Below are 20,084 nucleotides of genomic sequence, written 5' to 3'. Positions count from 1 at the left end.
GCTTCTATGGCCTCTATAGGTCTCCAAATGCGCCCTTTCCAGTGTTTTGTATCCCAGCAAAAATGCCAGCCGGTTGCCGAGTCGAGGGTATCATAACACATCTTCCAATATCCCGAGTCTCACCCTCAAGCAGTTGCTCCACGGCCCCGATTACCACGGCCTCTGCCGCCGCCTCTCCCACCACGGCCCCTGTCGCTTCCTCTGGAGCCGTGGTCCCCTCTTGAGCCGCCGCGTCCTCCCCTCGAGCCGCCCTGGTGCGACTGCTGCTGCTCCTTTGCGACGTCGATGATCTCGTCGGGAATTCGCAGGAATTTGATCTGTCGAAAAGACGACGTTAGTAAAAACGGAACCGCTGATTGATCGTGTCTAGCGTCTCTCACGTTGTTGCCCTTGACATAGGCTTCCGGTAGTCGCATGAACTTGTCTCCGTCCTGCCACAGCATGTCAGTTTCCGTGGGCTCAGCGATCCAAGCACGACCTACAGGGCTCGTCTGCACCACCTCCTTCAAGGTAAGGTTCATCCACGTGTCGCACTGGACCAGATGTCCGTTGAGTGTCTCGCCGTTCTTGAGCTCCACGAGCATGGGGTGCCCTTGGGCGGCATTCAAAAGGCCGAGGGGCAGCTAGACAAGGGCGCAGGTCAGCTTCGCGGCGCATAGTCTAAGAATTGAAATTATAAAAAGACTTACCATCTTGTACAGCTGGCCAAAGAGACGCTGGCGCTCTTTGTCAGGGAAGAAGCGTGTAGTTCGGAAGAGTGGTGAAGGAAGGTGGGATACCTATCCAAGTGTGAATCGTGGACCGCAAGGCGTAGTTTGCTAAGAGAGCCAGTCCTTGCTGATTGGACCACCAGGCCCACTCCCGTCCGCAGCCTTATTGTGGTCCGTGCAGCTGCCAACGACTGCACTGTCCGGGTCTCCAATGGGTGATCAAATCCACTCAGTCTAGAACAGCCCTGAACAGAGCCAAGAATGCAGGTCCGGTCTCCGCCATCACCACCTAGCTAGCTAACCAGCTGTCACTCAATAGGTAGATACAGATACCTAGGCACGGCCCATGGATTGAGAACTCACAAAGCTATCTTCTTCAACAGGCTAGTAGTAGACTATCAGAAACATCAAAACACCATATGCACGATCAACCTTGTAGGCCTGGCGAACAAATGTCTTATCACATGCTAAGTAGGGTGTTCATAGCAAAATAATCCCCATCAAATGAGGGAAAATGGCCTCCGCGAGGATGCCACGAATATACCTAACAATGTCGAAATCAATACCTCGACTCGCTTCAATCTCCCTCATCCCATATATCCCATAGAGGTAGTCTGCAAACGCATTGGCCATTTCTCCTTCAACCTGCTCTCGGTCTAAGCCGCGCTGTCACGGCTCTTTCGGTAGCTGGCCTGCAGCGACCTTGGTCAGCACTTGATGGGATAGACAAACGAGACCCCCATCACAACGCATAACTCGAAGCACGACTTGCCTCTTGCTCAACCTGCAGAGAGTCGATGGCGGGCGCGAGCTCGCTCAGGATCTCGTATGCCTTCTTGTGGTACTCCATCTGGGCGGCGATGAGCTCAGCAAGGTTGCGGAGCGGCTCCGGGGTGTCCAGGACCTGGGCAGATATCGTCAGCTTTCATCAGTCCCCCTCATGTGCATTCGACATCTTCAACGTACATTCTTCATGACACCAACGGCCTCTTCGGTCTGAGTGACGAACTCGTCCTCGGCCTTCTCGATCTCCTCCTGGGCCTCGGGGCTGATCTCGTGCTCCTGAGCCTCCTGGTTGGGGTTGGCGCCAGCACCGAGCTTCCAGGTGGTGCCCTTGGCGCGGGCCTTGGCGGCGTCCAGGGTAAGGCGCGCCTTCTCGACGTTCTTGCGAGCGCGGGTAGCGAACATCAGGTTGGTGTTGAGGGTGGTGTTCCAGCCAGCCAGGAAGTGGCTCTGTATCTGAGCGTCCTGGGCCAGGCGAGCCTCGCCCACGCGCTCCATAGCAAGCGCATACTTCTCAAGCGCATTAGCCAGGGGATCCTCACCAGCACCCGTGTGCTGCTGGTGCAGGCTCTGGCTGCTGGCGAGGGAGGCTCTGGCGAGGGCGTGAGGGAAGGTCTTGGGCTGGGGCTTGGCGGTAGGCGGTGCGGTGAGGGCGGCCTGGGCCTCGGCGGGGGAGGTGGCGTTCGAGAGAAGATGGACCTTCTCGCTGACGGTGCGGCCGAGATCCTGGAAGGTCTCCTTGAGGTTCGGCGGGTAGTCGTAGGCCTCGTGCGAGTACTGCGAGCTGTACACACAATCCCGTCAGAACAAGCCAGCCTCGCGCGTTTGACGGATCTAATTCACTTACGTCACAGCAAGCATCTTCTGATGGACCTGCTTCAGGGCATCCACTCGCTTCTCGAGGTCGATGTAGTCAGGGGGGAGCTGGGTCTGTAGGTAAAGCAACAGTGAGCAAAAGGCATTTCCGGGATAATCAACCGTGGCAAATGCGCACCTTGTCCTCCGCCTGCCCAAGCTGTTCCTTGGTGTACTGGAACGTCCTCGAGGCGAAAGGGGTGATCTGGGCACCAAAGTCCCTGTATCACGCAGATGACGACGCCGGTTAGCAAGATGATCCCAGAGGTCCGGGAAAGCTTCCATTATCACGCAGGCAACCAAGGGAGGGCGTGCATACGAGAGATTCTTGCCAAAGTTCTTGAAATCCATGGTTGCTGTCGGTCGGGTCAATGGACGCGATGTCTGGTTGTAGGAGAGATGGTGAAAGGTGAGTTGAGGGAAGTCAAATCGCCAGGTAAGCCTCAGTGATTGCTTTTGCGCTTGGAGATTGGTGAGTGGAAAGGGAAGCTTGCGAAGCCAAGGAGCTGTTTAGTCGGCCTGCGCAGGTTGCCATGGGTTGTCAGGGTGCACAGCCCCCACTCTTCTCAGTTGGAGGGAGTGGAGGTACCTGGATACGGGCTATTAGCGCTATCACAAGCGAAACCACCCGTGGACCTCCCCGCTAACAAAGGACTGACTACAGTGCTGCTGGGTCTTATCAAAAGCCTGTCGATCTTTCAGGGTCGGGTTTCACACAGTGCTGTGCTGTGCTGTCTGTGAGTGAACCACAATCTTGAGCCCATCAAATGGAAGCCTAATGGGGACTCATTCAAGAGACTGGGAACCCCAAAGTTGACATTGTCCAACTGCTTCTGCCACATGGATGATACACATCCGTTGTCACCACCTTATCTTTTCGGTTTTCATTGGAGACTACCTAATTCAAGGGGTTTTAGCTATCCATTCCAGAGCAACCCCAAAGGTCCTGGCCTAGTCCCGGCCAGTCCCCATTCCACCGGACCCCCATTGTACAGAACAAATGTTGACTTGTATATTTATATATATATATTGGACAGGTTCAAGAATTGCTTTTGCGGTGATGGTCTAATCCACATAGCTCTTCTTGTCTGCCCAGGACGGCGCAATGTTGCGACACACGTCCTCGTAATCCCAGATCTTTCTCTCCCCCACGGCAGACCAGGGCGTCGTCCAGAACATGGCCCAGTTGGTATCATCCAGCTTCCACGTGCCCCTCGACCGCTCAAAGTACCACTTGTTGACAGGATTGTCCTTCCTACTCCTCCAGCACACACCCTCGGGGAAACAATCTCTGACCATGGCGTTGAAGACGATATCCGCCACGCCCCCAGCACCTTGGCTCTTCTTCAGCACGGCAAACTTGTCCAGGTATGGAACCAGCCGGCCTTCCCCATAGGCGGTCTCCTCATCCATCCCAAAGGGCCTCTCCCAGGTCAAGATCGCGCCTCCTTCATACTCACCGGCAATAATGACACCGGCCAGGCTGTCCTGGACTCGAGAGAGGTAGTGCTGAACATCCAACTCCCTATTGAAAGAGTCATTGATCAGGTGTACCAGGCGAGGTAGGTCAACACATGTATCAGTCAGTCGTAGCCGAGGTCCTCCAGGGCGGGGAGGAACCCAGGGTTGGATCCGTGGATCCGGGAAGATAGTGACCGGCATCCCCCGCTTCAGCAGAGTTGTCGATGAAAGACGAGGCGGCTCAACATCAGTGCTCCTGGTTTTCGGCTTGACTCTGCCCAGAGGCAAGGACGACGAATAGACGGGCCGGTCAGTAAGAAGGTTGTGAATCAGAGGGTTTTGGCTCTTCCTCGTGCCGACCGTGCCCACGTATCCAAAGACGCCAGCCTCGTCGGTACTGCGCTCTGGAGCGAGGAGGTTGGCAGCCTCTGCTGGGGTCGTGATCACCGCCGAGGAGGTGGACGGCAGGAGTGCAAGCGTGTTCTTTGCGAGCTCCAAGTTCTCCCTGTGTTTCTGCTTGACTGCATCCACGATCTGCCTCGCAGACAGACCACTTCCTAGGGTATGATTGTTGACTTTGACAATGCTGTCAATGTCCGCCTTGGCAATAGCAAATTCTTCTTCCATGTTGACGAAGACGTGAGCCCCGTTCGGCCGATGCTTGGCCGGGATGCCCCCCAGCGGATCAATCACGATCACGCGGTCGATGGCTGCCTTCTTCGCCCGCGAATTGTCTTGTCCTATGCCTGTGCTCTCTCCAGTGCCCCTATCCGAGAACTGCAAACCGCAGAAAAACCGGGTCAGGGCCAGGATGACATCGTTCGAGTTCTGCACCGTCGCCTCGCATCGGTCCGTGGATATGGCAAACGAAGGTATCACCGCGATCGCTCCTCGGCTCAGCGTCCCGAGAAGAGGTTTCTCTAGCTGAACCGTCACTCCGCTCGGGACGAATGGGGAGGCTGATTTCGCGATCGAAGTATCTATGGCGAGCGACGAGTCGACAACTCTTGTCTGCGGGCCATCAAAAGCATCAATTGCTCTTGCGAGCCGTAGAGCTTGGTGATTCACAAAGTCGAACCAGTCAGGCCGGGCGGCAGGATCGAGATCACAGGCCACGACGACGATGCTGGGTAAACCCAGAGCTCTCAGCTGAGCCAGGGTTTTTGCCAGTTCGCTGAATGTACCGTCGTCCAAGGACTGAGGTTCCCTGAGCTTGACAATAGCTATGTGAGGCACATCATCAGGCGGCAAAGAGGGTTCGGCTCGGGATCCTTGGATGAACTTTGGGCTCTCCTTGATGGCACGGATGCCCTCACCAGGAACCGCAGCCCGACCCACCCCCGACGAGAGTTGACTCTGGGGGGACTCGGTCACCTTGGCATCTTTGTGGGATTTGCCCTTCCCGCCCTGAACAGAAGGGCCGAAGGTTTGCAAGTAGAGCTTCGCATCACGTTTTGTAGGCGTGGATGCGAGCACCGAGGCCAAGAAGTCCTATTCCCGAATCAGCTCACTCATGATCAATCTGCCATATACTGGTAGTGTCTCATACTCTTCCTTGAGACTTCTTCTCTTTCTCGTTCCGAGAAGCTGCCGAGTACAGACTCGTGATGTCGGCGAGCTTGCTTTCACCGCCCTTTTTGCCACGGCTTGGGGTGGACACGTGAGTTGAGGGTGCAGTCGGTGTTGACGAGCTGCTTTTCCGCCTCTTGCCACATAGCTGGCCAAGTGAGACCTAGAACGGACGGTAAAATGGCGTGTCAGTAAAGAGCCCATTGACTTTGGGAACTTCTGGCTGAGTCGAATAGGCGGCTCTTCCAACTCTTTGATGCCGAGGCCGGAGATAGTCACGCTGCGGTAAACCCAACGAGATAAGTCTCACTCACTGGAGCAGCAGAGGTTGCCTTCTTCCAGGCCGGCCTCGATAACATGATGCCTATGACGGCATTCCAGCGGAGTAGGCAATTGTAGCTCAATCGCCGGTCAGCAGTGGACAAGTTTATGAGGTCTGAATTTCTGTCGCGTTTGGGCACTTGTGTTCAAGGTGACTCAATTGGGAGTTATCAATTCACTGGCTGATAAGCTTTGCCGATAAAAGCCGGCTGGCTGCACCTGCACTAAACACGTCATACGGTCCAGCTGAGCCACCCAAATCCAGCCCTGGAGGGGTTTGTCAGAAGCTTGAGCTCACCCACAGCTGCCCTGGACACCCGCATCTTGGGCCTGTTGGGGTGCACTTTTGGCCGGATCGCCCTGAACATTCAAGCTTCATAAGCTCCTAAAACTGCTCCGAATAGCTCCGAAGGGCGGGTGAGGGGTTCGTAAACATGTTGGATGATTATTCATGATTAATAGACGCTTTGAACTCTCCTTTGACTTTATTTTTGAGGTTTCTATCTACTCGATAATTCATACTTGCAAATCTCCTTCATTAACAAATAGACAGACTCAATCATAGACAAGACAGTGACCCGGACCTATTTACAACTGTACATTCTCAGGTATTCAAGATGGCTCCGCGGGTATTCTGGATCGGTCTGGGCAACATGGGCCGTGTAAGTCTGGCGATTGTTCAGTCTGGCGATTGTTTAACAGAATTCTACGTCCAAGAAATGAACCATCTCATCTAACAAGTCAACATAGGGCATGTGCAAGAACCTGGTCGAGAAGGGAAACCTCGACCAGCCGCTCATGCTCTACAACCGGTCCGTACAGAGGGCGACCGAGCTGAGCAAGACGCTGCCGGCCGGCAAGACCGAGGTAGTCGACAGCATCGAGGCCGGCGTAGCAAAGGCAGACGTCATCTTCACGTGCGTCGCCAACGACGCCGCAGTAAAGGAGACGCACGCGGCGGCGCTCAAGGGCGACGTCAAGGGCAAGCTCTTCGTCGACTGCTCCACGATCCACCCGGACACGACCGAGCTGCTGGCCAAGGGGGTGCTCGCCCGCGGCGCCGAGTTCGTGGCCGCGCCCGTCATGGGGGCGCCCGCCGCCGCGGACGCCGGGCAGCTGATCGGCCTGCTCGCGGGGCCGAGGGCGTCGGTGGAGCGGGCCCGCCCTTACTTCAAGGGCGTCATGGCGCGCGCCGAGGTCGACCTGGCGGACCAGCCGTGCCAGAAGGCCTCGATGCTCAAGGTCATCAGCAACACCTTCATCCTCAACATGGTGGAGCAGCTGTCCGAGGGCTACGTGCTGGCGGAGAAGACCGGCCTGGGGCCCGGCTACCTGCAGCAGGTCGTCGACGCGCTGTTCGGCGGGGTCTACTCTGGCTACTCCAAGAGGATGCTAGAGGGCGACTACCACACGCGAGAGGAGCCGCTGTTCGCCGTGGACCTGGCGCGCAAGGACGCGGGACATGCGATGAAGCTGGCCGAGGCGGCTGGTGTGAAGCTTCCCAATGTCGAGACGGGCGATGCGCACCTGGTGAGGCTCAAAGAGCATGTTGGGGAGAAAGGCGATATTGCTGGAATTTACGGCGCTGTGAGGCTGGAAAACGGGCTGAAGTATGAGAATGATGCTTGAGCTGTGTGGGAGAACACTGGAAAGGGGCTCCGGGCCCAGCAACAAGACTCCTACACCGCTCCTGGAGACATATAGTCTTTTGTAAGGTTTCGTAGAAAACATGACTCCATTATTAAAACAGCCTCCAAAATACCAAAAAAAAAAAAAAAAAAAAAAAAAAAAAAAAATTTCATTTTCACAAGGGGAAGAACTGTAGCATAAAAACTGAATCTCTGTCAGGCCTGTTGCAACGGTGTCGAGTTATTGAACAGGAGGATGACTAAGCCAAGCTCTGAAGCTGAGCCCCGTCACCAGCGCCAAGACACTGGGGGAGCTTGGACCCATGGGCCATGGATGCCAACTACGATTGATTGCTTGTCCCCCCATCCCATCCCGTTGCCTGCAACACCAATACGACATCTTCCACCGCGACGACGTTCTCGAACCACCTCGAACGATTGTACTAAGCCAGTCAAGATGGCGAACGGGTAAGATTGGACCTCTTTGCTCTCCACGGATGCCGTAACACGGGCGCGCTGACCTGGTCGCCCATCATCTAGCTGGAGCGTCATCATCGGCTTCGTGGTCGTCGCCGCCATGTGCGCCGCCGCGTGGATATTCTCGCCCAAGGGAGAGAACCAAGTGTATGTACACTCCTATGCGTCCCCCTCCTGCTTTCTGCTCCGGACCGCTAATAATGTGCTTGCTCTCCCCAACAGGCTGTGGCGCTCATCCCTCATCCTGGCCATCACATGCTGCTACCTGATGTGGGCGATCACCTTCCTCGCCCAGCTGAACCCCCTGATCGTCCCAAGACGAAGCGACCTGAGAGAAAAGTTCGTATCGCACTGATGAGAGAGAAACGACGGGTGGCCTTGCTGCAGGTTCATCGGAGACTGCTCGCGGTGTGGACGTCCTGAAGCAGAGAGTGGGAGGGAAGGGGCTGTATGATCATACACTTTGTCACATTTACATATCTACCGGCGTTCAGGGGCTCAAGACGGGAAATTTCTGCAGATTTTAGAAGCTACTGGTCGAATTGAGAACCACTTGTTCGACACAGATCAGGAAGATCAGCCGCAAAGAAACCGACACACGTGCACGTCTGAGGATGTCAAATAAGATGCAGATTTCATTTCACTCATACAAGATATGCTGGGTCCGGCAAACTCAGTCTATCCCACGGCCAGATGCCCCAGCCAGTCCCTGACCATGAGCGCGACCGCCCAGAGCGCCCTGCCGTCCTCGGCCACACTGCTACCCCCGGCGCTGTCCACACCCTCGAGGCCTGCAAACCAGAGGACGAATCTCCCGACGGCCCAGCGACTGAGCGCGCCCGCCATGGCCAGCAGAGCAGCGACGCCATAGCCGCAGTCGAGCAAAATCTTGAGCGCCTCGACGTTATTGACCACCACCGCCCAGCCGAGCGACCGCGCGGCCGCGGGGACGTCGTACTCCCAGATGACCATGAGGATGGGGAAGAGCTTGGTGGAGGAGCTCACGAGCAGGGCGGTCGAGACCGAGTTGGCGCGCGGGTAGGTCGGGAGGATGCCGAAGAAGGCGAGGGGCGAGAAGGGGCTCGAGGTGAGGAAGCGGATGGCGAGGTGGAAGGCCAGGGTGGAGAGGGAGCAGAGTATCACTTGCGCACACCGTCCGTGTTAGTAAGGGACACACTCGTCTGGAGTTCGGGGAAAGTACGTACAGAAGAATATGTACTGAAAGACGATGGGCTCCTGAGCGAATCGCCCAAAGTTCCCTCCATCTGCTATATCAGGGCCCGGGCCGGACTGTTTCTCGATACGGGCCCAGGTAAGGTACACGTCGAAGAGAAGGAGGAGTATGCCTAGCCGGATGATGGATGGCTGCAGGGAATTAGCTTCACACGTTACTCAGGAATATGCTTAATTTGCCTCGCATGTACGTACATCAAACTTGTCTCCATCGCGCATCAGGGTATTGTGCAGAAGATGTCGGTAGACCTAGCGAAGACCACCCGTCAGTCCCTTGCGAACCACAACCTGGCACACTACTTTGAATGTTCCCTTACTTGCGGCTTGATCAGAACGAGGTCGATGAACAGGACAACAAAGTCGTGCTCGACATATTTGTCGCAGAACCGGCCGCAGTTCTTGCACACGGTGAGCCGTATGTTGTGTCCGCTCGACTTGTCGCCGACGCCCGAGTACTGTGTCCATAGCGTCTTGACTGGATATCGACACTCGATACAGATCGGCATGACGACTCGCCCAGGTCCCCCTTACAATGGGGTTCGAATGAGCTGGTGGATTTGTCGAGACGAATCTCTCAAGAGTTAAGCATTCCGTGAGCCAACGGGCCCGGACTCGAGTTGCGGGCGCTGGCTTCTGTGTTTCGAGGCGGATGTGGTTGTCGCGACAAAAAGATGGATAATCGCCATACCTACCGCACGCATCACGGGTAGAAAGCTCAGCCAACCCTAACCCTTATCCATCTTCACACCACCTTCAACCCCAATTGAAACACTGTGTCCTGCCATTTTGAAAGGACAAGTCTATGAAATGGGTTTACAGATGGAAGAAAAGTAACAATCTGTTCAGTTGTAGAGCTCGCAGTGCTATCATAAAAGACTCTCTGTTTTCTGCCAAATAGGTATATACAACTATCGACTAGATGCCAAGCTCCGAAAACGCCTCTAATGCTACTAAGATGAATCACTCTCTACACCACACCAGCCCATGGCCTGTCTCCCGTAACTTTAGTCGGCCTTCTTCCCCTTCGCCATGTGGCTCGCACCATTCCTGCCTCTGCTTGCCGCAGATGAAGCACCGTCGCTCCTCGCGGTCGAAGCATGCGATACGGACCTCAGCAGCCCCGCGTTGTTGGAGATATCGAAAGCGCCGCCACCTCCTCTCCCGTCATCGCTGTTGGTGTCTTCAAGCTCGATAAGATCGCCAAGCCCCTGTTGATCGGCCCGGGCACGGCGCGGTCCCAGACTAGGCGTACCGGGCTTCTTTGCAAAGGCCGTCCGCAGCCACGTCTCGACGGCCGCCGCGGCCTTGTCCAGCCCGTTGCCCTGCTGCTGGTGAAGCGCGGTAGACACATCGCGGCCGTCCTCGAACGGGCTCTCCACGATGCCCGAGGCGTCCTTCATAAAACCAAAGTGTGCCGTCTCGGAGCCCATGACCGACATGGAGGGCAGGTTCTCGATGTTCAGACCCGGCAGATGCTTCTTGGCCCACGAGTTGAAGGCGTCCTTGTCGGGCCCAGGCATGCGGACGCCTTTGCCCATGGTACCGACACCGCCCGGACGCCGCATCCATAGAGGCCGGATATCGTCCCCGCCGCTTCCTCCGCGGCTCCGTGTCGTTGTGGGTGCAGAACTCCCATATGCGTTGATTAATGGGCCCCTCCCTGCACTGCTCAGACTTCGAGAGCGAGTGCTTCCAGGGCTGCCTACCGCGAGATCTCCAGCTGGACTGCCACTCGCTGGTACGTCCAGAGACTGCCGGGGTGTCGATAGCGTAGACACAGTGTGCAGACTCTTTTTCCTCCGCGGCGGGAAGAACCCTAGGGATCTCCGGGAGACCCTGCCGATCTCGACAGGCTCAGCAAACCCGTCTACCGTAACCCACTTGACGTGCGCCCAGGGGGCTGGTTCCTCTTCTTCCTGCTTCGGACGCTCAGGCGCCCTGTTCTTCGCGCTACTGGCGAAGAAATCGTCGCCGCCTTCATCACCGGCGCCCGGCGTGGGCGCCAAGAGGTCAACGTTCCTTGAATAGTACGACGGACCCTCGCTGGGCCTGCCCCTGATCTCACAAGCGTCGACAGGGAGAGCCAGCCACTTGCGGACCTGGATATTGTCCCTCGACCAGAGCCCGTTGGCCTTCCGAAACGCGTCCTCCCGGCACCTGTACTTGAGCACTATCCCGGCATAGGTGTCGGTCGGCTGCACGTGGTGGATGTAGACCAGGTACTCCTCGACTTCCTGCTTCTGTGCCGCCGCCCCTTGCAAGTCCTCCTCGGACGACCGCCGCTTGAATTTTCCCGCCACGTCCAGGCCTCCATTAACGCCGGGGTGGCTCTCCAACACGCTGGCCGTCTTGACCGCTTTCAGCGCCGCTTCCCGCTCCGCCAGTGAGCCAGCGGCTATGTCCTCCGCCCGCGGCCGCGACTTGTCCGGAGGCGCTGGGCCCCAGGTGCCCGCCGCGCTTGCGGGGTTCGTCCTGCGGATAGGCTTGCGCGGCCTGCTCCCGCTCCTCTCGTTGTCGCTCTTGTAGGCATCGCCGAGCAACGACGACGCGAACTCGGTGACGGAGGCCCAGCTCGGGGACCAGGTGGTCGTGTCGAGGAGGCCCTTGCCGCCAGCTCCCGTGCTCTTCGCCCTGCTAGAAGCAGAGCCGCTTCCCCTCGTCCCGTTGGCAGCAGCGAAGGGCCGGCCCACGCGCGCAGACGGGATGGGGCTCACGCCCCGGCTCTGCGAGGGGCTGGTGTCGGCGCTGGAGAAGACGGACGCGGCGGTCGAGGCGCCGGCGGTGGACACGAGTCGGCGATTACGCGGGCGGGCTGCGGAGTCGGGGTCTGGAACGAGTGCGGTCGTGGAAGACATTGGCAATGGTCGTCGCAGGACCGCGGCTCCAGGGGCTTATCGTAAGCATCAGATCGAGAGCTAGATCCGCATTGGCACCCCGGAGTCTCTGCAGCGTTGAAGTGATGTCCGATGGCCAGCAAGGTCGGGTAGGGAGGGAGCTGAGGAGGACTGGAGTCTATCCGGAAGGGAGGGCGCTTGCGTCAATGGGGTCGAGGCTAGCAGGTAGTCAAATGGCGATAAGCTACCGCGCCTAGCACGACCAGACCAGCGAAACCTGGGGAAAGATGTGCTGCTTGAATGGCAGACACGGCGAATGGCCAAAAGCTGGCCAGATGGGTTTGGGACAGGGGCGCAGATCGATTGTCAGAAAGTAACGAGCAGCCTTGCGACAGCCCAAGAGAATGCACTTGGCGGCGTGGCCTCGTCTGTCGGTCGTGTCTGGTGTTGGTATGAAGGGGGACATGAACGACAACGTAATCCTCGCCGAAAGAATGGGTACACTTTCATTTACGTCTTGGCCTCCGACAGTGGTTTGATTAGGGCGGCTCCACGGCTGAGTCTCTCCGCCGGGGGTCCTCCTTACAGACAGGTTTGAACTCCATGCTTCCAGGGGGGTTCACCAGCCTACCTACCAAAATATACGCCAACTGAGTGAGGTGCGTCATTTGTACTTGGTCTGTCATGTTAACCAGCGCCCACAGCCACTCTATAGCAAAGCATCGACAACCGCTTGTTCTGGTACTACACAAGGCGGTGGCAGCTGTTTACAATCTCTTTATCAAATCCCTCAATCCCGATCATCAAAGCTTCACCTTTCAAATTGAACGAGGGGCACCGTCAATGAAGACGCATATAAGTCCATATAATACCGTATTAGTTAGCTGAACTGAGACGAGACATCACCTCAGTCATCGCAGCCTCGCGACCGCTTTCAAATCCAGACCGTCTACCTATCGCGCTGAAGAAAGCAACCCGCTGACCCGAATCTCAATTGCGCCTCCCACCCCGGAACCCCAGCATTAAAAAATCATTTTCATCATAATCATAGGCAGCCATATACGCGGTCTAGTTCTTGAGAACACCGATGCCCTCCGAGATGCCATCGCGCACCCCGCGCGTAACGCTGTCCACCAGGTAGGCAGCGCCGTCCCCCATGGCCTGCCCGACTCTACCGTCGTCGATACTACAGAACGCCAGATAAGCTCCCACGGTTCGACGGTGGACCTTGCCAGCCAGCCAGATCGAGCCGGTCACAACAGTCTCCGGAATCTTGAACTTCTTGTCCAGCTGGACAAAGATATCCAAAAGGAACACTATCGTTGGCACGACATAAGAAAGCAGAATGAAAAACCTCATGACGAGCCATTGGGTCAGTCTTTGCGGCAGCGGCCGCTTGTCGTTGCCTCGATTCGCTGGCGCTGCTGTTCCCGGTCCCAACAGCTTGACCTGATCGGGGGACGACCGCCGCAGGGCGAGAACTTCGGCGTCGTCGAGGTCGGGTGGTAGACCTCTCAAGGCATAGATGACCCCATCGATGTAGGCCTGCCGCTCAAAATTGGCATCAGACTCATACGCCGTGTCCTTGAGGGCAGCCTCGGCTACCGCCACCTCGAGGAATCTGAGTCCTGTTTACGAATGAGCAACTGAGGTGGTGGATAGGATGGCCTCTCGGTCCTCTCTCTCAGCACAGGCATATACTAACCATGGCTCCCATACTTCCAATCGACGCCGGATGCAGACTTCATCGACACGCCCACAGCACTGCTACCTGCTCCATTGCCACCATAGCCCCTACAGGGATATTCGAGCGACCGGCGCTTGAATTGTCGGGGATCCTGGCGCATCATCTCTTCTGACGGACTGGATGACCGTGATACAGATTCGGGGCTATCCTCGACACTGCTAGGAGGGGTGTGTGGTCTCGACCTGTTGCGGTATCTGTCGTTGGCTGGAGCACGGTTCTCAATGGTCTCTTCCACTTCGAGAGTTGTGGCTTGGCTACAGCGGGCAGTCGAGCCTTCGAGGCGCCACGAGGAGGTGATCTGCGAGGCAACGGTCTTTCGGATGGAGGATATAAATGGCAGCCTGGACTGGATAGACGAGGGCAGAGCTGCGGTGAGAAGCGAGGGCGTGCCCTGAGCCATTGGCTCTGTTGACGCGGCTGGGAAGCGGTAGTCGAGATCCCGCTCTATCGACGGCATTCCAGCGGGGCCGCCCATGTTACAGTGCCCGGGGTGTGGAGGTGAGACCGTGAGAGGACAGTACCCGAGAATTGCGAATTGAATACTGCGTAAGTATGTTGTAAGAGTGATGGGTCGGCTGATTCAACCAAGAAAAGGTGTACGAAGTAGGTGAAGTATATGCGTTTCTGGCGTCAAGAATGCCGTGTCTGAGAATGAGGAATGCAAACCGAAGAGAATACTCTGAAAGGAGCCCGATCCCTCCTCTGGACGAGAATCGACCTCCAATCTAGGTAGGGATAAAAGCTGTCACGGACAGTGTAAAGTACGGAGTTGGTACGTAGGTAATTCGGCAAAGGGTAGAAGCGAAGGCCAATGGAAAGTAACGAGACCCTTCTGCGTAACGTCGACAAACAAAACCTTGAAGGTTTCGAGGCTGGAATCTGGGACTGAGTCAAAATAATCAAAGGATCTTCTTTGAAAGGGAGTTCGCCATCCCTTCTCAAGTTGGGAAAGCATGTGAAGATGGTGGGGGCCCCCACGCCAAAAAGTCTAGCCAGTTTCTTATCATCACGCCAGGAGCCATTTCCATACGAGTACTTGCACCTAACCAACATGAACTAAGCTGCAAGTACTCCGTAGTTATCCGTACTGATATCGCAAATATCGCAAGGATAACTAAAGTACCTTAAGGTATGCCCACTTGCGGGCGCTTGGCTACCCGCCGCGAACGTGGGTCTATGCTGCACTGGGACTGGAGCAAATCGCATTCAGACAGGCACACTTGACTGGCTGGAGTGGTTATCAGAGCCTCGATGTCGTGCATACCCGGGACATCGAAGGCGGCAGATCCGCGGTGTTGAAGATCTTGGCACGGCACGCAATCCGGGTACGACTGCACCCAAAACCTTATCCAGCTGCCTTGCATGCAAGTATATCGAATCCATCGGGAAGATTCGGTTCGAACCTCGAGTGCATAGCCATGTGAGAGGACTGATCTTCAACATTCCGAGGAACATCTGCATCTGCATATCAGCCTGTGCCGCAAAACTGGACTATCCCATGATGCTACATAGACCGGACCGTTGAGCCTCGATAGACGTGAAGAACCAAGGCTTCGCCTGTCATCAAGCTCTCTTGCTCTGTACGGGCATAGACCGTAGGATCTGAGGGTCCAGGTCTCCACTGCGGGCGCCGTTTCCTTTCCTCATCTCATTGAACCGTTGATCTGCTTCAAGGGAATAAGCTTAAAGATCCCCCCCACTGGAGTCGCGGGTCATGGATGTCTAATAGATGCGCGACGCTCATCGTTACACTCACTCGCGTGCCCTCTTCCCAGCTCCTAGTATCGCGATCCTGTAGTGACGCCATGACGGCCGCTCAGGTCCAGTCCTTGAGGCGTCCAGACATTCAAGACCTGCTACATCTCCTGCACCAAGGACAGGCAAAGACTGCAAGGTGAGCCAAGAACGCCGTCCTCGATAAAAGTATCCAGATAAATATAGAGGTTGAATGGAGTGCCTTTTGAGGCTCACTTGGGGCTGCAGGTCAGCATGGCGATGACGAGATTCGAGTTCCTTGTCTTTTGGCCTGCCTTGCTTTCTTGCTAAGCCTTCTGCTCCCGCATCCAAAGCATTACTCTCCTCAGCAACCATCCTTGAGCCTGGCAGTACGCACTATGCTTCATCACTCATGACTATCCTGCCCTGTTAGCCACTTGAATGTCCTTGTGTAATCGGAATGGCATCTCTTACCTTGCAAGCCGCAGAGTAGAGGGAAACTTGATACCCTTAAGCACCAGAAAGCCCATCAACAACAAGACGACGTCAAAAGAAGGAGACCGGGCACGATCCAAAACAATATATACTCGGTTACAACTCCGCTATCCACACTCATCGGGGAAAAAACCCTCCTTGATACCGCATGAACAGTTCCCTCCTCTTATCCTGTGTATTGACCCCTTCTTTGGTTCGTTCCCTAACTGCTCGCCGCGCCCTCGGTCTTGGCCTTCTCCGCCGCAATCTTGGCCTCCATCTTCCGCCGCGCCGCGAGGATCATCTCGTCCCTCCGCTTCTGCAGCAGCGACTGCCGCTCCTCCTTGTTGTTGCTCCAGCCCTTGCCCTTGCCAGCCGCCTGTCCCGGCGCGGGCTGGGCCTCTGGCTCGGCGCCGCTCGCCTGCTCTGCCGCCAGCTTGTCCTGCAGCTTGTACCTCTGGATCAGGTCCGGCTGGGCCGGCTTATCCGCCGCGGGCCTGGCCTGAGTCGACGTGGACGAGGAGCCGGTCGCGGCTCCCGGAGGCGGGGGAGGCTGGAAGGTGATCGGTGGCTAATAAGAGGGGAAAAAGAAAAGCCCGCACGTCAGTAACCGATCGAAGGGGGAAAATAAAGTATAGTCCCAAAACGGGAAAGGAGGTTCAAGGAGAACTCACCGTCTCCATGCGCCCAGCCAGTATCCTCTCCGTCGTGGCGGTGATATTGCACCCGTTGCGCTGCAGGTCCCACAGCGCCGTGCGCCGGTCGACCTGCGGGAACATCTGCACTATCCTCTCGGCGGCCTCGTCCCTGCGCCGCTGCGCCGTCGCCGCCGCCGACGCGTCCCGCGTGCTCCGGCCGCCCGAGCCCTGCTGGGCGCCGCCCGCCTGGTCGCCCGACGGCGAGAAGAAGAGGTACCGGATCACCAGCCCGGAGAGGACTAGCACCAGCACCAGGGACGGCACGTTGATCTGGTCGTCGGCCATCTTTCTTTGCGGTCCCACAACAGCCCAAACTCAGAACTCTGCTGCACTGGACCTTTATTTTGATTTTCAGACTCCTGCAGGGGGTTACGGTCGCTCGTTGTGCTGCGTCTGGAGAACAACAGAGTCGGTTGAGGATCGGACTGGGGGTTGGTTCAATTCGCCGAGGAACGGGGGGTAGTTTCCTGAATCCCTCCGGAGCGGAGCAACTCTAGCCTGCGAGTCGGATGTGCTCTCAATGGCCTAAGGATTCTCGATAATTAGCTAGACACTCTCGAGGTCGCGACCGTGTACGGATATTTCCAATAGGGGAGCGAGGCCCTCGCTCTCTCGAATGATTGGGATTGATCAGGTCACAAAGCGGGTAGGGTACCTAGGCAGGCACACGCGAGTATGTTGGGCAAGTTCCAGGCGCACGCTTCAAGGTTGACTTACTCCGAATTATTGGGGAAAGGTGGAGGCGGTATCGTTCGTCAGCACGTCGGCAGTGCGCCTAAGGTGGCCACTTTCCGCCCAGGCTCCAGCACGCGCGCCACCTCACTCACTCCCTCCCACCTTTGAAGTTTGCTGCGAAATTGCCCGCCTGAGGCTGTATCATGCACCGGATGGTTCTGATCAAACGACAACACGTTTGCTGGCAATTGAAGATTAGCATTAACATCAAGTCTCCTGTGTCCAATTGGCAGCAATGTCGCCGCGCCTACGCCTCCCGGGACTCGGCGAGTCACGAGACCATGGTGCTTCGCAAGACAAGAATCCGAGTCTCACATATCTCACGATGCATCAGGACAGACAGAGAAGAGCTCAGTGAAAACGTTACGGCAATGACACCGCTGATATGTTGATTCGACAGCAAGCCTGTCCGTAGGCTGCAATGCATGTAGAAGCCGAGCCAGGTCCTAAACCCCAATACCCCATCCGTTTGAATACACAAGAACGGGTGACCCTCAAAAACCATGCAACCGTAACCATGTTGTTGCTGCTGAGCGCTAGGACATTCCATAAGCAAAGACTGCGGAGAAAAACAAGACTCATCAGACCCTATCCAGATCCATGCCCCATTTGACCCGTCATGAAGCCGACCAAGGGCTGCGCTGCACTTGCCTAAGCTGCGCTGCCGATGGCGACAGGATTGGTGTCGAGGTCGGCATAGTGCAGCGTGAACTCGCGCTAGGAGAAATGTCGTGTCAGCAGCTCCAAGTTACGATCTACATACATATTCCGGGGAGAACTTACCCTCTCCTTGCGCCAGTTGCCGATGTCCCAGATGATGTAGTAGCCTCGCTCATGCGCATGGCTCAAGACCTGAGGCACCATCATGTCGTCCTTCGTCAGCCAGATCTGGAGCTTCTTGTGCCATCTCCAGTTTCGGTTGTTCCTGTTTGGCTGTTAGCGACCCTGCACCTGCGTACTCGACAACGAGTCTCTTACAGTTCCATCGCAGCAAGCTGCTGCTTGATGTCGTTCGGGCACGAGTAGAAAATCCACATCAGGGTCTCCTCGTTGAAACTAGGGATCTTGTTCTCGATGGGGCCGACGTTGGTGACCTTGTAACACTCGGGCAGCCTGAACTTGGGGATGGCTGGGCGTGGCGGAACGTCGTCGAAGGGAGAGTAGATCTGTGCGCTGATCAACCTGGCAGACCATTAGAAACGGCTTCATGATAGCGTTGCGGGGTATATGCCATACTCGTTCGTGCCCAAATCCAGTCCCAAGGTGTTTGGGTCCATGCCCGTCATCAGAGCATTGTAGTCTGGGTACTTGTCCATGAGGGTGCGCAGACCCTTCAAACCCCATTTGTCGATATCAGACATGCCCTCCAGAGGATTCTGGACCTGGGTCTCGTTCTCATCCGCGGCCTTTGCCGAGGAACCTTCATTTCCAATGGCTCCCAACGCGCCTTGGCTCTCCGGGACACCAGCGGGCAGAGGCGACTGCGCGGTCATGCTCTCCTCTCGGAAGGGTGTCTGCTTTTGCCGCGCGTCATCCTCAACCACAGAGTTTCTGCCGTCTTGAGGCCGTGTTCCTAGGGGCAATGTCAACAAACTGCATACAAGGTCAGAATTGTCGGGTGCTCTTACCAACTGGAGATCGCGCCTCGCTGGCACGGGCGTTGGCCGATAGGGCGTTCAGCAAGCCATTTCCTCCGCTGCTCTGGGAGGCAACAGCAGAGGAGGCAGCCTGAGATCCAAATCCAAGACCTGACATGAGGTTCGATCCACGCTCCTGGCCGATATCGCCATTCACGTTCCGGTTCAGGGGTGGGAATTCGTCAGCTGCGCTCTGCTGAGGCTGGGATGATCGGGCAGCACTGTTCTGGTTGCCAAACCGGAATGAGCCTTGCGCCGAAGAAAGTCGCGAGTTGGAAGAAAACATGTCGTCGTGCTGGCTCTGCTGAGCAGAAAGGGGCGTCGTCTGATTTCGCTGCACTGGGGGGCCTCCAACGTTACGCGCGCCAGAACCGGACCACATCGAGGAAGGATTACCGCTTGATGCCTGCGGGTTGTTCGAGAGGGACGGAAATTCGCTAGCGATAGTCAGATTAGCAGTGGTGCCGAAAAGGATCGTGATCCACGAGGTGAGTAGGCTACGAGTTAGAGGTCAAAGGGAGCAGATAAAGCAGGCTCAAAGGGAGGGAGGTTCAAAAGGGGACAAAACGTCTGGCATTACCCCTTGACGACTTGCGCATATGGCAGGCCTTGGGCTGCCTGTGGTTCGGCTTTCTTCTTCTTGTCCGGGAAATCGGTCCACTTCATCATGGTGACCAGTATTGGCTTCCTTGGGTTGGAGGGTGCGGGTGCAAAGGGGGGCAGGTGTGGTGCAGACATTGTGGCAGAAAGCACGTTTAACGTGCAAAGTACAGTCTTGCCGGTCCGCGATGATTCTGAACAAAGTGAAAGTAGCTGGGCGACGTGGAAAGCACATACGATAGATCCAGAGGTGTTGATGGTTGTGACCCGCTCAAGCTTTGAGCGAAACTGACATTGCCTCCTAGTTGTCGAGAAGCGGCGCCAGCAGCTCCAGTCATGGGGACGCCAGCTCCAAATGCCCAGCCAGAGTTGTTGCCTGCTATTGATGTTCGATTTCAAGCACTTGTCAGTCACCGTTGAGAGCGCGCTCAGGTTGGCTTCACTTCTCCCTCACCTAGCTTCCCATTAGGTAACCTTGCAGACACAGACCGGTTCGCTTGTTGTTGTTGCTGCTGTTGGTTCTGAAACCCCGCGGGCATCCCCCTCAAGGATTGAGGTACTCCTCCTGCGCCAGCCTTGGTGTTAGCTGATATCCTTCCATGAGGC

At 56.4% G+C, this 20,084-nt stretch overlaps 8 protein-coding genes across 8 annotated transcripts; 2 read left to right on the top strand and 6 right to left on the bottom strand.

Annotated features, from left to right (window-relative positions):
- Positions 1–125: 125 nt before the first annotated feature.
- E0L32_008549 (uncharacterized protein) lies at positions 126–2,699 on the bottom strand (the record flags this gene model as incomplete). The annotated part of the gene is made up of 7 exons (XM_031143416.1): positions 126–623; positions 690–779; positions 1,495–1,614; positions 1,677–2,277; positions 2,341–2,423; positions 2,488–2,569; positions 2,668–2,699. The coding sequence occupies 7 exons, from the start codon at positions 2,697–2,699 to the stop codon at positions 126–128; spliced, it is 1,506 nt and encodes a 501-aa protein (XP_030992210.1).
- A 714-nt stretch (positions 2,700–3,413) lies between these two features.
- Positions 3,414–5,737, bottom strand: E0L32_008548 (uncharacterized protein; the record flags this gene model as incomplete). The annotated part of the gene is made up of 3 exons (XM_031143414.1): positions 3,414–5,300; positions 5,359–5,541; positions 5,693–5,737. The coding sequence occupies 3 exons, from the start codon at positions 5,735–5,737 to the stop codon at positions 3,414–3,416; spliced, it is 2,115 nt and encodes a 704-aa protein (XP_030992209.1).
- A 579-nt stretch (positions 5,738–6,316) lies between these two features.
- E0L32_008547 (uncharacterized protein) lies at positions 6,317–7,328 on the top strand (the record flags this gene model as incomplete). Its single annotated transcript, XM_031143413.1, has 2 exons — positions 6,317–6,361; positions 6,450–7,328. The coding sequence occupies 2 exons, from the start codon at positions 6,317–6,319 to the stop codon at positions 7,326–7,328; spliced, it is 924 nt and encodes a 307-aa protein (XP_030992208.1).
- A 1,169-nt stretch (positions 7,329–8,497) lies between these two features.
- E0L32_008546 (uncharacterized protein) lies at positions 8,498–9,154 on the top strand (the record flags this gene model as incomplete). Its single annotated transcript, XM_031143412.1, has 1 exon — positions 8,498–9,154. The coding sequence occupies one exon, from the start codon at positions 8,498–8,500 to the stop codon at positions 9,152–9,154; it is 657 nt and encodes a 218-aa protein (XP_030992207.1).
- An 887-nt stretch (positions 9,155–10,041) lies between these two features.
- E0L32_008545 (uncharacterized protein) lies at positions 10,042–11,892 on the bottom strand (the record flags this gene model as incomplete). Its single annotated transcript, XM_031143411.1, has 1 exon — positions 10,042–11,892. The coding sequence occupies one exon, from the start codon at positions 11,890–11,892 to the stop codon at positions 10,042–10,044; it is 1,851 nt and encodes a 616-aa protein (XP_030992206.1).
- A 1,047-nt stretch (positions 11,893–12,939) lies between these two features.
- E0L32_008544 (uncharacterized protein) lies at positions 12,940–14,093 on the bottom strand (the record flags this gene model as incomplete). Its single annotated transcript, XM_031143410.1, has 2 exons — positions 12,940–13,499; positions 13,577–14,093. The coding sequence occupies 2 exons, from the start codon at positions 14,091–14,093 to the stop codon at positions 12,940–12,942; spliced, it is 1,077 nt and encodes a 358-aa protein (XP_030992205.1).
- A 1,938-nt stretch (positions 14,094–16,031) lies between these two features.
- E0L32_008543 (uncharacterized protein) lies at positions 16,032–16,791 on the bottom strand (the record flags this gene model as incomplete). The annotated part of the gene is made up of 2 exons (XM_031143409.1): positions 16,032–16,379; positions 16,483–16,791. The coding sequence occupies 2 exons, from the start codon at positions 16,789–16,791 to the stop codon at positions 16,032–16,034; spliced, it is 657 nt and encodes a 218-aa protein (XP_030992204.1).
- A 1,101-nt stretch (positions 16,792–17,892) lies between these two features.
- Positions 17,893–19,616, bottom strand: E0L32_008542 (uncharacterized protein; the record flags this gene model as incomplete). The annotated part of the gene is made up of 6 exons (XM_031143408.1): positions 17,893–17,958; positions 18,025–18,166; positions 18,220–18,423; positions 18,478–18,814; positions 18,870–19,375; positions 19,459–19,616. 6 exons carry the CDS (start codon positions 19,614–19,616, stop codon positions 17,893–17,895), a joined length of 1,413 nt encoding a protein of 470 aa, XP_030992203.1.
- Between the last annotated feature and the right edge of the window lie 468 nt (positions 19,617–20,084).

Source organism: Thyridium curvatum (genome assembly GCF_004353045.1).
Source record: "Thyridium curvatum strain D216 chromosome Unknown NODE_57_length_291365_cov_88.079165, whole genome shotgun sequence".
Taxonomy (NCBI): domain Eukaryota; kingdom Fungi; phylum Ascomycota; class Sordariomycetes; order Thyridiales; family Thyridiaceae; genus Thyridium; species Thyridium curvatum.
This window is presented reverse-complemented; position numbering and strand designations above follow the sequence as displayed.